Below are 16,516 nucleotides of genomic sequence, written 5' to 3'. Positions count from 1 at the left end.
ATCCTCCTTATTTGCCCAACAGTTTAGTTTCAGCTAGAAGCGCCACTTCCTTAATCCTCCGAGTCAGAACCCCCGAGGCTCTAACAGTTTTAATTACCGTTTAATTTATACTCATATTTTACCGACGGATGAGCAAAGTTTCAGACGTATTCGGGCCATTCCACGGCGAGAATTCCCCTTTCGACGTGTCGCTGCGACTCGAGGGTGACCTCTTTTTTCATGTACTTGTACATTTTATTGATGAGAGTTGGAAAAAGGCGGCTAAAATTGATTTTCGCTCACCGACGCATAAAAAGTCGAGTGCGGAACGGAAATGGGGTTTTTCTAATAGAAAAACAATATTAACCTGATTATCGGTTTAAATGTATTTTTTTTATGAGGGAAAAACAAAAGATACGCACAGGGAAGGCATCGGCGCGAGTGTTTATGACGGCAATTTGCAGAGGAATGGTCCATAAAATCTTCAAATGTAAATCATTGCGTATAGAGTAAACATAAACGCGTACGTTTTCGTGCTTTACTGTTGTTGTGAAAGTTCGGATGATGAGGAGTAATTCGGAAGAGGCGAGTTCATAAAGTCTGTTGACAGAATGTTAAGAAGTCGTTTTAATACAAAGTCATGCCCTGGCTATTTTTGGCGCAAATATGCCGAAGTGATTCTCTTCCGCTGGGAAAACACCAGCGCTTAAGTATTAATAGGAGCATGAAAGCCGATCTCCAGAATGTGGAGGATTTTTAGCGAAGACTAGATCGAGATTAACGCTTCGCTGCAAAGTAAAGGGACAACAAACAGACAGATAGACAGACGAAAACTCAAAATTTTTGCATACCTAGTATCAAAAGCTGGCTTAATTTTTCCTCGTCCCCCATCAAAATTCCGCTCCTTCATTTCCTTCAACAGGTCCTTCTATCGCTTAATAAAATCTAACAACACATTTCCCTCAGCTCGCCCCAACCAACAAAACACAAAATATCAGATATCAGCTTAAAAGCTCCTTTGTAAGTCCCATCACAAGTGCGAACTTTTATCTTTTCGACGAGAAATGTGTTCGAAACTTTGTGTAGATTGCAAATTCCTTAACTTAATCTAAAATTACGAACCCCATACGTATTGGGGCGGATAAACGACATTAACCCCGAACGAACATCTCGAAAAGGACGACCGCGGACAAGAAATGAAACTCAGTCAGCTTATCAGATGACATGGCGGAACGACTCCGAAACTGTCTAATGTCCTAATTCGCCGCCCTTGTCGTGTCCGCAGGCGGTAGGCCACACGAAAAAAGTCCAATTAAAAATGAATTATTGCGGACCGATCGGAACTTCACAAACAGACGGAAGGTAAAAAGGCGAATAAATCATAATCAACTACCATTATGCAAGAGCTACTGTAATGGAAACGCCGAACAATAAATACCTTGATTCAATTAAGTTTTCAAAGAGCTTAAAAACCCGGAAGGTGCACTCCGGTTTACCGAAGACGAACAAAATTGGAAGTGTTCTGTTCGAACAATACCGAATTCAAAATATAAAAGCGCTAACAACGGTATTGTGGTTCTAGAACGAGCGAAGCGAGTTCTGTACCCTCATAAACATGCTAGAATTTTGCGCAAACTTATTTTTATTGTATGTGAGTAAAAATATAAAGACGAAGGAAGAAAATCGACGAAAAATACTCCAGAGACAGCGTTCCATCCGACATAATTGCTAAAACGGAAAACGCTATGCAAAATTTAATAGCCATAAATTCGAAGGAAAAATACGAAAGGGTGTACAAGGAATTTAGGGACTTGGGCAACAAAAATAAGCATCAACAAGTGCACTGAAATAATTAAATAACCGTGTTTCCAAAACAACTTCATTTTTAACGTAAAAACGACGCCTACAGAGCGGAAAACTCTAAAATATTAACGCAGGCTGAGGTTTGTTAATTTTTAAAATAGGCAGAAGACGAGAAATATTTAGTGATGAAGGTAAGGTTTTAAAACTTTCATTTTCTTTGTCAATATACAGGGTGTCCCAAGGATTTGGTGGTGAAAGTAGCCACTTTTCGTGGACTCTTGCAAGCATTCCTTAACACAGTCTAACAGAATTATGGTTTTCACAGTTAATTCTTCAATTTTGGACTGTAATATTTTAAAAAATTTGGTTCAGAGATTTTTTGACACATTTTTCTTGAGTTCTTCAGAGCCTTCAAGCCTATGCGTCATTTTTGAAACCCCCACATAATATTTTGAAACTTGGCTTAGGTTTTTTCAGCAATAATTTCAAAAAAACACTGTCAGAAAAAACTCCAACAAATTTGATACTAGAAATTAGCTCCAACTGATCCAAAATGTTATATACAGGGTGTCCCATTTGAATACATAATATGAGAAACCGATAATTTACAAATGTAATCACCCAATATAAACAAGCCAAAAAACTGTTAAATTATAATGCATTTCTAAAACAAGGTCAATGAAATATCTGTCTAAATTTTAGACATCCATCTTTAAGTATGGCGGAGTTGAGAATTTTTCAAAATTACTATTTCCTTTTAAACAAAAATTCAAATAATTTCGGAGGCTTCACGGTCGGAATCAATACATGATCGTTTTCCGGGTTGAAACCGTGTAAATTGAGTTTTTGTGCTCAACGTTTCGCACACTTTCGTAAGTGGCATCTTCAGGAGCAGGGTTGAGAATAAAGCAAAAGAGCACAGTAACTCAGTATGTCAACCATACCGGAGGCGGAACTCTTTTTGTAAAAATTCAAATATGTATGTTGGGCAATAAATAACTTGGTTTGATGTCCGCTATAAAATGGTCCATCCGTTGAATGGCTACATGTTTTTTCGACGTTTAATGACCCCTAAAGAATCTCCAAAACTACCACGCGATTGTCGCCAAATTTTATGTGTGTAGATGGTAAAACAGTAACCAAAATTTCTAGCCACTAATAATGTGTCGAACTTTTCATAATAAATACGATTTAAATGTCATTAAATAACTTATTCCTGTACTTGTAGTTTACGAATCCGCCTTAATTTTTTTTAAAATTACGAGTACTTAAATGTGCAATACTCTGGTGGCGTGAGTTCGAATGCCATCCTCGTCGAATTTTTTTTCACCCATTGAATATTTGTTTTAGGTGCCAGGGAAGTCATGAATAAATAGTTTAGACTAATTTTTTAAGAGGGGTTCTAAATGTGCAGAAGTATATAGGGTTTTATCTGTAAGATAACACTGATTTTGGCAAATGACATACCCTCTAAGAAAATAAAGGGCGGGTGGGTGGGGCTAGTACTTGCCGAGATAATACTGATTTTGGCAGATGAGATTTTTTTAAGAAAATAGAGGGTGGGTGGGCGGGGCTAGACTTGCTAAGATAAGACTGATTTTGGCACTTTTGACATTTTCGACCATTTTTCAATTATTTCCGATTAGTTGAAGACATTTTCTTGTAGATTTCGATAGCCAGAAGTCATTTTCGGCTTCGTTTCTACCGAAATTTTTACTATTGAAATATAGAATTTTTTACAATTTCGTCAAAGTAACTCGCTATACAAATTTTGTAGATAAAAAAAGGAAATTATAAACTTTTGTTTCACAAAAAACAATTGTTTCAAGAATGTACTTTTTAGTTTTTACATATTTACACAAATGTTTAAAATTTGTTTAATTGGGACAATAGAGAAGTCAAGTCAGATCAAGAGCATAAAATAAGAAATAAATTTTCTATTATTAGTTTTCACTCCCACTCGACACAAGAAAATAATTAGCCCCGCCCACCCACCCCGTCTCCTTTTCAGGGATTGATTTTATCCTATCTGAATGTAATAAATGGTCTTCTACTGAACAGAAATAAAATTAATCGTTGGAATGAGAAAAGGGGGAGGTGGGCGAGGCTAGTACTTGCTACGATAAGACTGATTCTGGCAAATGATATACCTTCCAGAAAAGAGAGGGCGGGTGGGCGGGGCTAGTACTTGCTAAGAAAAGACTGATTTTGGCAAATCATATACCTTCCAGAAAAGAGAGGGCGGGTGGGCGGGGCTAGTAGATTCAATTACACTAAGCGACATGATTTTTCTAACATTGATGGATTCTAATTTAGTACATATTTTAAGATATTCTATTTCTAAATCTGGCTGTAAAATTTTTCTATCACGTCACATTTTGGAGTGATGAATTTTTTTCAGTGTTGGTATAATGTGCCATTATATTGACATAAAAGATTGTTACATAATTAAATTTTTTAGGAAAATCTGGTAGCCCTGGGAGAAAAACTACGGCGAATTCATAAACCGCAAGTATAGGAGTATGTCATTTGATGAAATTTTAATAGTATTTATCATGAACATTTTGAGGTGACGTCATCAGTTTGTTCGTGGGGATGGTTAGACCAATTTTGGTTAGAGTTTTACCATTAACATACCTACAAAAATCGGTAACAATTGATCTGGTAGTTTCGGAGATAACCCTTTTACAACACTTCCTTAGCTTACACTCGGAAAGTAAAAATAAAAATACGACTTTGGTGTGCAATATGGTATATTATGATATTTTTAGCTGAGTCGTGAAATATGTAAACGAATGCCGTTAATAACAAAGGTTCTTCATTAATTATAAATATTGTGAACATTAGAACTATAACCGAGCATAGTGATTTTACTCATTAGTGGTAATTTAGAGGGTACGTCGAGATTTACATCCCGGATTTTTAGCTAACTTTACGACTGGCTGTATTCTATATTTCCTCAATAAATGACACAACATTAGAACATGACGTGTTTTATTTAAATGCAAAAAAACTGTCAGGTGTGGGATTCGAACCCACGCTCCCTTTCGAGAATCACAGAAATCTAACGCCTCAGGCCGCTCGGCTAACCTGACTACACTTAAATGCTTCATTTATAAATCTGTACTTTCCTACTAAGCTATATCAGGAAATAGTCAGGGTAGAACTCGAGTCTGCGCAAAACACGACCGTTCCAGGGGTCAGTCGAACGAGCAAAAGACGATGACAAACGTTAGATAACTAGTAGTGGGGCTCCTAGTTCAGGTCAAATGAGGTCAAACTGAACTAGGAGTCCCACTACGCCCTAAAGTGAAATTATACAAGGTGTCCATGCATTTTGTTTGTAAGTTGGTACTACTGACAAAGCGTCCAGTTCAATTTGAAATTTCACGTCAGTTTGTCTTCAACGTATCAGAATTTTAGGTTAAGCAGTGCGTAGGAGGTACCAACAGACAAAAAATCCATGACCTACTAGATCAAACATTAATGAAAACCCGTGCTTGAAGGCTTTTGCTGCGGGGTTTCCTGGATAAGAGTCAGAATGTTTGTCGAAATGCTTTGACATAAGGAGGTTTCAACAAGATAAATTAGGATTTAATTAGTGCGCAAAAAGCCTACACGAAAATAAAATTTCCCAGTCTCGGAATACAAACATACGACACAACGACTACACGAACTAGCGCTCAACCAATCGATAACATTTTATGGAAAAGTTTTGATATATATCTTTACAATAACGATATTTCCGCATATATTTAATGAACTGTAGTGACTGACAATATTTAACTGGAGTAGTGCAGAGATCTCGTCGTGGACTGCTGTTCTTTCTTGCAAATTTAAATGACAGACTACAGTTATCTTTATATTTTTTTTAGACAAAAATCGTAGCGCGTGAATTAAGATTTATTAAACCTCGCGAAAAATGCAAAGTACCTCATAAATCACTCTAAGTAAATTAGGCTCGATTTCCGCCTCCGTATGCGTAGACGTAATGCCGATTTATGTACGCATTGAGCTTCTTCGGCAGCACCCTCGGTATTAATATTTTAGCGAAAGATACGACCTATTAAGGCGATCGATCGTTAAGTACACTTTACACGTGAGGGCGTAACGCATTCCGATATCCCGCTAAAAAGCGCCAGCAAAACTGATTACCATCGGGCGTTACGAAAAACGAGGAGTCGTCGATAGATACTCGGGTTTTCTTCCAAATTAAATTTTAACATGTGAATAAGTGGCTTCCAAGACGCAGTACTTACGACACAAAACCGCCAATTTAAAATTTAATCCGGCTCTCACTTCCACCTGTGAATGGATGAAAATTTCAGGAGGGCTCGCACCAAAGCGATAATAAATCACCGGCAATTAAACGCGAAAGGGGCACTTAGGGCGAATGTTTCATCATCTAAATGACCGACAAAGTTTTTATGATGTAGCTTTGTCTCCGGGTGGGTTAATAGAGGCGGGTTTACGTCTTCGTCGCGGCGGAAACAATATCGAATGCGTGGAATTCCCCGAAGAAGTCGGAATAGTCGAGGACGACATCCTGGCATTTCAATTTTAAAAATTCTTAATGTCAAATACTTACGAATGCAACGGTTCGCCGTAGGCAGTCATGCCGAGTAAATGAAATTGTCTGAAAACATTTATATTCCTGCAACGACGCCGATAAATAAACGTGGGAGGAAAAGAGGAAATTGAGCCCTTCGATGCACCGAAATTAAAACGAAAAATCGATTTAAAAATACATAAGAAGGCATTTTGTGCGCCGATACGTTTTCCGGTCTCTATTTTATTTTACGAGGGGCGCCATTATTTATCCACCTAAAAATAGCGAAATACGGTAACATAAATCTAATGTTTTATTGTTTCATTCTCGCCGAGCTAACACTACAATTTCATTTACGCTGACCTGAAAAACGACGCTGCAATGACGACGACTCGACTTGAACATGAAGGTACAAATTCGGGGGCATGTATTTTTTGGGACAGGAGTTTAATAATTCATCGCATGAAAAATACATAACGGGAATAGGCACGGCGATGGAAGGAAAACAAACAGGTCGTTTTGCTTTTGGAATCTCTGGTTAGAGCAACAAGATCGCGACGTGAGGAGACCTGTTTTGTTCTTAATTAAAATTTAAAAGTGACGCCGTCGGTTTTTCTTATTTTCAGACTGTGTCGTGTTAGTTTTACTAAGTTATTATTCCGCTGCTTCGGAAATGAAAATTCCATCCTTGGCATTATACTATCGAGTTTCACCATCCATCTTTCCCCGTCCCACGTTTAACACTACAGTGCTTGTCACTTTCCGATGTATCACTGTCACGTGGCCTGATTCTTCTTAACAAGCTCCGGATAACCTAATTCGTTTTGAGCGGTGGCCTATTTTTTTTTAGAAAGTAGGCTTGCGTCAAGTTGACGTTTTGATTGGAACGTAAAAGAGTCGCTTCAACCAAAACAACCGCAAAACACTTTGTTCATTAATTGAACTGAAATTCGATATTTATATCAGCTGTCGTTTACCTTCTTCATGCTTTCGACTTTCTTTGTTCATGGCCCACAGGCTTTATATTGTAAGATACTATTTCTAACGGCGTGCAAGAAACAAGCTTTTCTCACACTAGCAACAATGCGAAAAGTGATCTACTTCCTCATAACTGTGTCAAGCAAAAGTATTTTAAACTTATTAGCAGAGTTAGGCACAGCCGAAGTGATGGGCAATCAACCAGACAAATATTAAAAACGACAGCGCGACGTCAGGCGATAAATTTGGCTGGCCGAGTGTACAATCTCAACCACGTCTCAACCTCAATCAGCATCACGTCCGTAATGCCGAAGTCTGCTTATTAGAACTTGGCGATATTTTAAGATGACGCAAAATTATCAAACAATCAAACATGTTTCATTAATTACTAGTTGGGTCCGACTCTGGACAGCAAAGCGAAAAAGCATATAAATAAGTGATAACACAATTAATGGAAATTTTGCGCGAAAAAACAAGTTAATTTATGGTCATCAAAAATTTAGAAGAAAACCCATTTAAAATAAGCGAACTACGAACAAAATAACCCAAGCATATTGAAGAGTCAACGAACGAGATTATGGCGAAACTAGAGGAAATACACAATAGAAATACCAGAATACAGCAAAAATTAGATCATGTGAAGGGGGAAATAGAAGAAATTATGCGAAAAAGCAGAAAGATAAAGGAGCAAAAAGGCAAAGACTTCAAGAAAAAGCAAACCTGCAAGAGAAAATAGAAATGCTCTAAAGAGATACGAAAGAAAAATATAGTAATACATGGAATGCACAAAGAGACAAAAGAGAATGTTAGATAAATTAAAAGTAAATCGGAGAAATTTTGGGGTAAAGTAGAAGTACAGATGAATATAAAGGAGAAAATTATTAAAATAAAAAGAAGAGGAAATAATTAAGAGTAGAAATGCAATGTGACCAGTTCTTATCGAATTAAAAAGCTAGAATAAGATAACGGAAATCCTTCAAGCGGAAAAAAAGCTAAAAGAAATGAGAATATACATTAATGAAGACTATAATAAAAACAAAAATGACATGATGTAAAGATTATAAAAATTATAAGGAAAAAGAAAAAACACAAAGAAGAAAATTTAGTGAAAGATCACCAATAGTACATGAACAAAAAGGAAAAGAAAAACTAAATATCTCATTATGATGATATAGGAACAAAAAACTAGCAGAGGAGGGAAAGACAAATAAAAAGGTGAGTTCGAAAACGATCTTACCTATGGATATGGTAAAAAATATAAAAAAGTTGAGCAGGCAAAGTAAGAGGAATAAGAACACAGAAAAAAAAGAAAAAACCAATGACAACCTTCAAATAATTTCGAAGAGAGGATGTGGAGAGGGTAACAAACGAAAATCCTTTTTTGGAATGTCTCAAGAATAAACAAGACTTTTGGCGAATTTTGATATCGTAAGTTTAGTAGAAACATGGATAAAAATAAAAGAGTGGGGACAGATGAAAGCGGAAATGCCAAGAGAATTTAATTGGAAATTTCGGAGAGTAGAAAGAGAAACGAAGAAAGGAACTGCAGTGAACAACGATAAATGATGTGGATCGTCAGAATAAAGATAAACATATGGCACATTGGAACGGTATTTAGTAAAAACAAGGCAGCAATGAAAGGAAAAAAAATGGTCAAAGGCTATTTCTACAGAACTTCCTTCGCTCCGATAAATCCAGCTCTTCACAGAAAATTATACAATTTGATTTTACGATTTTCCTTTTGAAATAACCACTGTAAAGTAATAACCAGCGGCATAAATAACATCCCTGCAGCCCCTGCGCCGTGCGGACAATGTAAAATACATTTAAAGCACTTAACTAACGGGATAAAATGTCCTTCAGCACTAGATAATAGCAATCTCAAGAGTTTATACATCGAAAGAATGTCACGTAGAAATTAGTTTGACTTGGATGAGTCTGTCTTCTCAAAACAGAGGACTAAAATTATTAATTAAACCATAATCGAACAAAATATTCTATACATTATAATTCTTATTTTATCATTATTATATAGGACGTGCGTATACTCACATTTTTTGAGAAAATTGGGTGATTCATTCTTAATTTTACCAATAAAAAATTTTCTATGACGTCATAAACATAGATATTCCACAATGCACGAGAAAAAAATGGAAAAAACGAAAGGCCAACTTGGAATCGAACGCGCGACGTCCGGTCCGCATTCCTCGGCCTTAACCACTAGACCACGACCGGGATGCCTTACGCTAATGATAAACTACTATTCTACCGTGCTTTACGTTTTTGCAAAAATTTTTTGACGACTAGAGAAAAAATTAAAGCGGATTCGTACACCACACTCATAGGAATATTTTGTTGTATAACAGTTAATTCAAATAAAGACATAATTCTTCGAAATTACGTCATCAAATTGTACATGATGTTCCTAATACACATACAAAATTTGACAACAATCGGTCCAGCAGTTTCGGAGATTACATGTCTAATAAAAATGGATACAAACAGCAGACAGACAGACAGACAGACAGAACAAAATGTCGAAAAAATTAAAAGACAAAGTAGAAATAAATGATGGCGACTATGTAATTGTGGACGGAGATTTCAATGCAAGAATGACAGAAAAGGGAGGAAGACTAGGCAATTCAGAACATGATGGAAAAAGAATATCCAAAGATAAAGGTGCAAATAAGGAAGGAAAGCAACTGAAGGAATCTCGAATGGAAATAAAACTAGTGATGAAAGCAAATTAACCTATCTAGGAACGACAGGACAATCGGTAATAAATTATAATATAGAGAATGAAAAATCATGGAGAAAACAGGAAAAAGAGGAGGAGAAAGCAAGAAAATATTTGAGGATAATATAGAATGGGGGGGCTAATGAAACAACTCCATAAATGATGGTAGAAGTTAGTGTAAGATGAAACGAAGAACGAAAAAAATGACTGATGGAAAGAGGAATGTTACGTTTTAAAAAAAAAAACAGGAATGTATTAAGAAAATCGAAATACCAAAAGATAATAGTGTTACGAAATGAACCCATTACCGCCTCGGTGCGACGCCTATGGGTTTTACTAGTATGTGTGTCGATGAAGGATGACTCATCGACGGCCGAGCGGCGGGCGCATAAAGACAAGTCTGGAGCCGGTTACCGGAAGTCTCGAAGCGGCGTCCAGGGAAATCTCGAAGCGGAGTCGCGATGGATATTCGAGAAAGATCTCGATCGGAGAAGTAGGGGTTTAAATAGAGGCGTCCGTCGGGAACGGAACGCCGGAATAATTTCTGTACATAATCGTGGCAATAGTTAGTCGTGTAAATACCAGTTACTAAGAAATAAATTGTTGAGTTTTAATCCACGCCAATTTTATTCGCCCCCGAAACGTAATAATAGGAAGAGGAAGAAACTGTAAGTGAAAAAATTTGGATGCAGATTTAGGAAAATATTTCATGGAATTGCTGACAGCAGAGAGCAGAGAAAAACAAGAAGCGACTGAAATAAAAGAAAAAGACGAAAATTACAAAGTGGAGCCAATGACAAAGGAAGAAGTATAAAGACAACTAGGGACAAAAACTCAACGATCAATAAGAGTGAATGGAAACAGGAGAAAAATTTTGACACGATAAATGGTGTAAAACAGGGGTCCCCCCTGAGCTCAAGTCTTTTCGCTGCTTACATGGGAGATCTTGAAGAAAGGTTTAGCAAACTACAGGTAGGAGGGGTAGTGATTGAAAGAAAGAAGGTTTGTCTGTTGGTATATCTAGATGACATTGTGGTATGTCGGAAGAAGATATGAAAGAAATGATCAGAAATCTTGAATGGTGTTATGAAAAGGAAAGGATTTGAAGTAAATATTGATAAGACAAAAATAATGGTGTTCGGAAGAAAAAATTAAGAATTTGGAAGTGGGAACACAGAAGTAAAGGAGGTGGCAAAAGAGTTAGCAAGGTGATGGGGATGCTAGAGACGTATCATGATGTTTGATAGTTGGGTTAAAAATATGGGTTAGAGATCTGGGGGTGGACAGAGTTCGAAGATGTGAAGAGAATCCAAATAAGAGGTGTAAAATGGACACTAGGTCTTGATAGAGAAACACCGGGGTATACAGTGAGGGAAGAAACAAAAAGGGAAAAATTGATAAAAGAAGAGGAAACTAACGGAAAACAGAAAAGGGCTAGTAATCATGGCCCGATTTAAATAAGGGAACGAAGAGAGAGAAAATAAATTTCTCTTTAAGGCTTAAGGGGTACAAATAAAACTTGATGGGATACAACCACCAGTTGTCAATTCGATATAACTATTTATAACAAATTATTTAATTTGTGAACTTCAGCTTAACTGGACAGTCGAACTAACCATGTTGATCAAATTGCATCAAATTATATTAATTTACAGTCCGTTCGTTATGTCGTTTCAAATTAAAGCTCATTTTCCGGTTTTTTAGCAAATTATTTCCTGAGAACTTAAGTACTTTGGTTTGAAAACATGAAAGCTATTTCCTACCAGTTTTTGCTGTAATCGCCCTATTTAAATTTCGTTACAAAACCAACTCCCGCAACTTTCCTAAACTACTGTTATTCCAAAACATAAATCTTTTATTTTCGCTAATTCAGCCCAACTGCCGCAGGTCTACAAAAACATGCAAAATATGCCCGAAATGCTAAACACGAAAATAAAGCCCTAAACGAAGGGCGGAAATCCACCATAATTAATCTGCACTCTGAAAATTCATTCATTATAAGCCCAAGATCACAAGCCCAGGTACCGGACATTTGCCTGGACAGCACGAAGGGTCGGAATCCTTAATTTACCGCAAGGTCCTTCCCATATGAAACCCGCTTTGAAACATAATTCCGCAAAGATTACTTCCGTGCCAACAGCAAAATACACTTTATGGGAACTTCTTCGCCGCCGATCCACTCCCATTACAATCTAATAATACCGCGATGATACAAAATTCGCCAAACGAATTTACGGTGGCATAACTCCACATTCCGGCGACACCAAGCTGCTTCGCCGTCCCATTTACAATAATTAATCTCGTGTTCGCAATAATTAACAACATGCAGCTACTTAGAGCGGCTCAACACGTTACCTAATCTAGAAATTGATCTCGCCGCTGACCTTTCCGCGAAAACTGTTCCACACACCTGGCCGAATTACGCGATAATGGGCCAAAAATCCACTTCCTCCGGGCCGTTTAACTGTGTTTCCCAAATGATCTTGAATCTTTCAGCAGCCGGACCACCGCATTTTAGCAAACATTAATGGCGACCGCAATTTCAGTTTGCGTTGAACCATATCTCGGTTTGGCTCCTCGGATGGAGGGACCATTATGGTAATAGATGCATAAACATTGAGCGCAACATACATATAAGAGCGAAATTTCTCCGGCTGCGAAATTTGAATTCTCTGCGTCGTAATTTAAATTCGAACCGAATTGTTAAAGGTTTCCTGTAATATATTTTTCGGATCGTGACGTTCCTTTACATTGGAAACACGTAGCCTTATTAGTGAATCAATTTCTCCCGACGTACAATATTAAGTTACAAACTTTGTAGCTGCCAGTTGCGGAATGATCCAGATGGAATATGAAAATGGTCATCGATTTGGGTGCTCGGGAGAGGAATGAATGCTCTTTTGCCGGGTTGCTGAGTTTGGAGCCAACACTGTCAAGACCATAAAGGAACTGATCTCAGTAACTGGAAACTTCTAGGAACGTGTTTCTGAGTGTTAATCCACACTATACACAACAAAAACGAAAAATGGTTTCAATATGAACATCGCCGGGCCAGATTAAATTCAAAGCTAAACCCTCAACCTGGTGCCCCATGAGATAATTAACAACGCTTTTGTCATGTTATGACAAGACTTCGCCGCTAGTGCGGTCAAGTAGTAAATTATCGGCATCGATTTTACGACCCCCAAACTTTCCGTTACGACACAACTTCCTCGCGAATCGCCTCTCTCATCATTTCTGCAACTCCACGACCTTCTTCCCCTTCCGAAAATCCCCAGCTCCGGCCCTGCCTCTCACGACCGCTACGTAATCGCTCGTCTGCAAACTTTTGCGTTTTGTCAGCATGATGGAACGACCCATTGGTAAATCTAGAATAATGAAGGTGTGTCCCAAGGCCGCAATTTAATAGGAAGACTCTTCGAGCGATCGCCAGCTAAAATAGCAGACACACGTATCGACTTTCGAACTCCTGCGGATAACCACATCCGCCACATTCGGCGCTTTGTCCCAACGATTCGACGGAGAGGTCATTTGAGACGAGATCGTCCAATTCCAAGCGCCCAACAATAGATCGCTCTGGAACGTTTTAATTAAACCGTTTTTCCTGTTAAGAAAGACACAATAGCGTTTTTTAGCGCGAAGGAATCACGAAACGTAATCGATTTTGTGTCGACACTTCGGGAAATTCTTCATCTGATAACGACCCGTCAAAATAGTAAACAGGAAAAAAACGAATTAGGAGATGTGGCGAACGGGAAACGGAATCCAACGCCGGCGTCCTTAGAAAAGCCGATGCAATCGCTCCCAGAAATGGGATTCATTACGCGGGAAGGAGCTTCATATACAGCTCGACACGTCGTTAATGGCGGCAATTAAATTTTACGTGGAGCAAACTCGCGCAATTAGAAAGTAACTGACGAAGATAACCCTCCCTGTAATGGAGAAGGTTTCGACCAGCGAATCACCCCTTGCGATCTCATTACAAAGGACACCCATTTTGTAAACACACTTTTCTGAAGATCGTAATAATTTATAAGCGGGATAACACGAACAAATTAGTCTTCATCCATTACATGTCTGGAGGCATAACTTGTTTTAACGTAACTAATGAAACTAAGTTGCGAGTCGAGAACAACACCCAAGTTTCTGACAGTTCTTACACTATCATTTTTTGTCAGTTTTAAAACTGACAACATGATCTCAGTTATCAAGTCTTTACTATTTTTACTTTTCCCTGCAGTGTTTTTTCTTGAGACTCGAAACTTAAACAGAGTTGATATCATCAACGAACATAGGTAGCTTACACAATTTCGGCACATGCTGTATATCTGCAACAAAAATATGAAATATTACTGCTGCAGATTAGTTATTTAAAATGTGATACTTTTTATCGTGATTTCAGAAATTATTATGCAGCAATAAATAATTTTTGATACAAACTGGGACGTAAAAAAATAAATAGAATTGCGGAACCACAATTAACCAAACAATAAATTTGGTTAGGCATTGACCATCTCTTTAGTATTTTCTGTGTCTGATATTTAGTGTATTTATAACGAACCCAGTACCCGCCATTCACGATCCCGCCTCTTTCCGGGATTAATTCCCGGATTTATCTTCCCGAACGTTCCGATGGCTCGTTTAACGGCGACGTTTTGCGCGTTAAAGTTAACGCCACAATAAAACCCAAGCAAGCAAATCTGGCTCTTTATTGTAAGTTTTTTTCGCAAAACGGTTCGAGCTTTCGGCGAGATACAAGGTGGATTATCGAGTAAAGCCAGCGGCGCGTTCGTTCGACGTAAGTCTGAAAATATCTCTATATTTCACCGAATCCATTCTCCGACATCGCTTATCGCGTTTTTCCGGTAAAACTATCGGGATTCAAAATCGCGCTAATGCATTTCCACCGACGTGCCACCGGTTAAATCTCACACGATTTTCCGAACGCCGCTCCGGCTGCTTCTGTATGGAAAGCCGAATTTTGTGGTATCACGTGAGCGGGGAAAAACGGTTATCGTGTTGCTAATCATCACCGGAAAAGTTATGGTGGGTGTGGGGAGGAAGTGCGTGAGGAGGGAGGCAGATGGGGTTTGGAGGAAATTTCCATTATTGATTGGTATTGGGGGATTTTTTTCGTGTTAAGTTCGCCTTTCCGGGATCATGACGGGTTAAGGAAAAGTGTGGAAAGTCTTGTGTGATACGGCTTGTCGGAATTATTAAAATGGCCGTAGATGCAAACAATACAATAGAAAGTCGTCGAAGCAATGTTTCTGGTGATTTTTGTGAAGAATGTAATAACGCTTGACCTTTTTCAAGCTATCTTGAAACTAAAAATAGTTAATTGTTTAAGACAATAGAATAACTTCCTGCCTTTTTTACTAAAACGAGTAAACTCGCCGACAATACCAATATTTTACTGCAGAAATAAAAGTTCCAACTGTTGTTTGTTTTTGCTTTGAAAATTAAATTTATCTGTTGTATAAACATATGCAGGATATTTTATTGTTTATCGAAGGAATCTCAAACAAAATGGTTCAACAAACTAGAAAAAAATCATTGTTATACACATCGCGCTCAGTACGAGAGCTCTAACTTTTTCATAGAAGTTCATTGCCAACCTTCATAGCTTAGATCCGCTGACTTGGAAGTTTTTAACAATGAACGAACATCCATGTACCTGTAACCTATGCATCGGAGGAGGCCAAACACACCTTTTACCTTCAAACGGATAGTACGAGCATCCTTTTAAACTTAACACTACCTAAAATATTGTCTTTTTTATTTGAATTTTTTTTTTTATTTTTATTCCCCGAACGTAAACCATTTTATTATTATTTATCATTATTATAGAATCCGAACCCAAGATTCGGTGTGAAATTCCAATTTTTTTTTAATTTTTAAAAATCCCGATATTTCAATAAGCAGGCGATTCAGGAAAAACAGTTGAAGTTATCGAAGAAATGAGGCCGAAAGTGACTTCTGCGGCCCGAAATATACCAGAAAATGTATTTAGCTAAATTTAGAAAATCGTCGAAAATGGGTCAAAATTTATATAACCTATATAGTTTATATAATATATATTTAGCCCCACCCACCCACCCCGCTTTGATTTCAGTGACTCATTTTATCTAGTCTGACAAGTGGATATTTATATTCAACAGAAATAAAATTGTTTGTATGAGTAGTACCTGCTAAGATAAGACTGATTTTGATAAATGACTTATTCTGTAAGAAAATAAAGGGTGGGTGGGCGGGGCTAATGCTTGCTAAGATAGGACTGATTGTGGCAAATGACATGCTTTCTAGGAAAATAGAAGGCGGGAGGGCGGGGCTAGTACTTCCTAAGATAAAATATTGGAAAAAGAAGATCCAAAGATAGAAGTGAAAATAATGAAGAAAAGCAATTGTTAGAATTAGTCGAAGAGAGAAGAGAAGTGACTTTAAAATATTAAAAAAAAATCCAAAAAAAA

General features: G+C 37.7%; 1 protein-coding gene across 5 annotated transcripts in view; it reads right to left on the bottom strand.

Moving 5' to 3' along the window:
* LOC135127769 (heterogeneous nuclear ribonucleoprotein L) overlaps positions 1-16,516 on the bottom strand; it is a 390,771-nt gene that overhangs the window by 200,899 nt on the left and 173,356 nt on the right. For 3 of the 5 annotated variants that reach the window (XM_064054374.1, XM_064054375.1, XM_064054377.1), the window contains one exon: positions 14,351-14,374. The exons of the other annotated variants lie outside the window; for them this stretch is intronic. In XM_064054374.1, coding sequence (XP_063910444.1) covers positions 14,351-14,374 — 24 coding nt within the window. The remainder of the gene's footprint in view (positions 1-14,350; positions 14,375-16,516) is intronic. 5 annotated transcript variants of the gene reach the window in all.

This window comes from Zophobas morio, unplaced genomic scaffold (genome assembly GCF_036711695.1).
Source record: "Zophobas morio isolate AGI-343-1 ecotype UQ-CSIRO unplaced genomic scaffold, CSIRO_AGI_Zmor_V1 ptg000012l, whole genome shotgun sequence".
Lineage (NCBI taxonomy): Eukaryota > Metazoa > Arthropoda > Insecta > Coleoptera > Tenebrionidae > Zophobas > Zophobas morio.
This window is presented reverse-complemented; position numbering and strand designations above follow the sequence as displayed.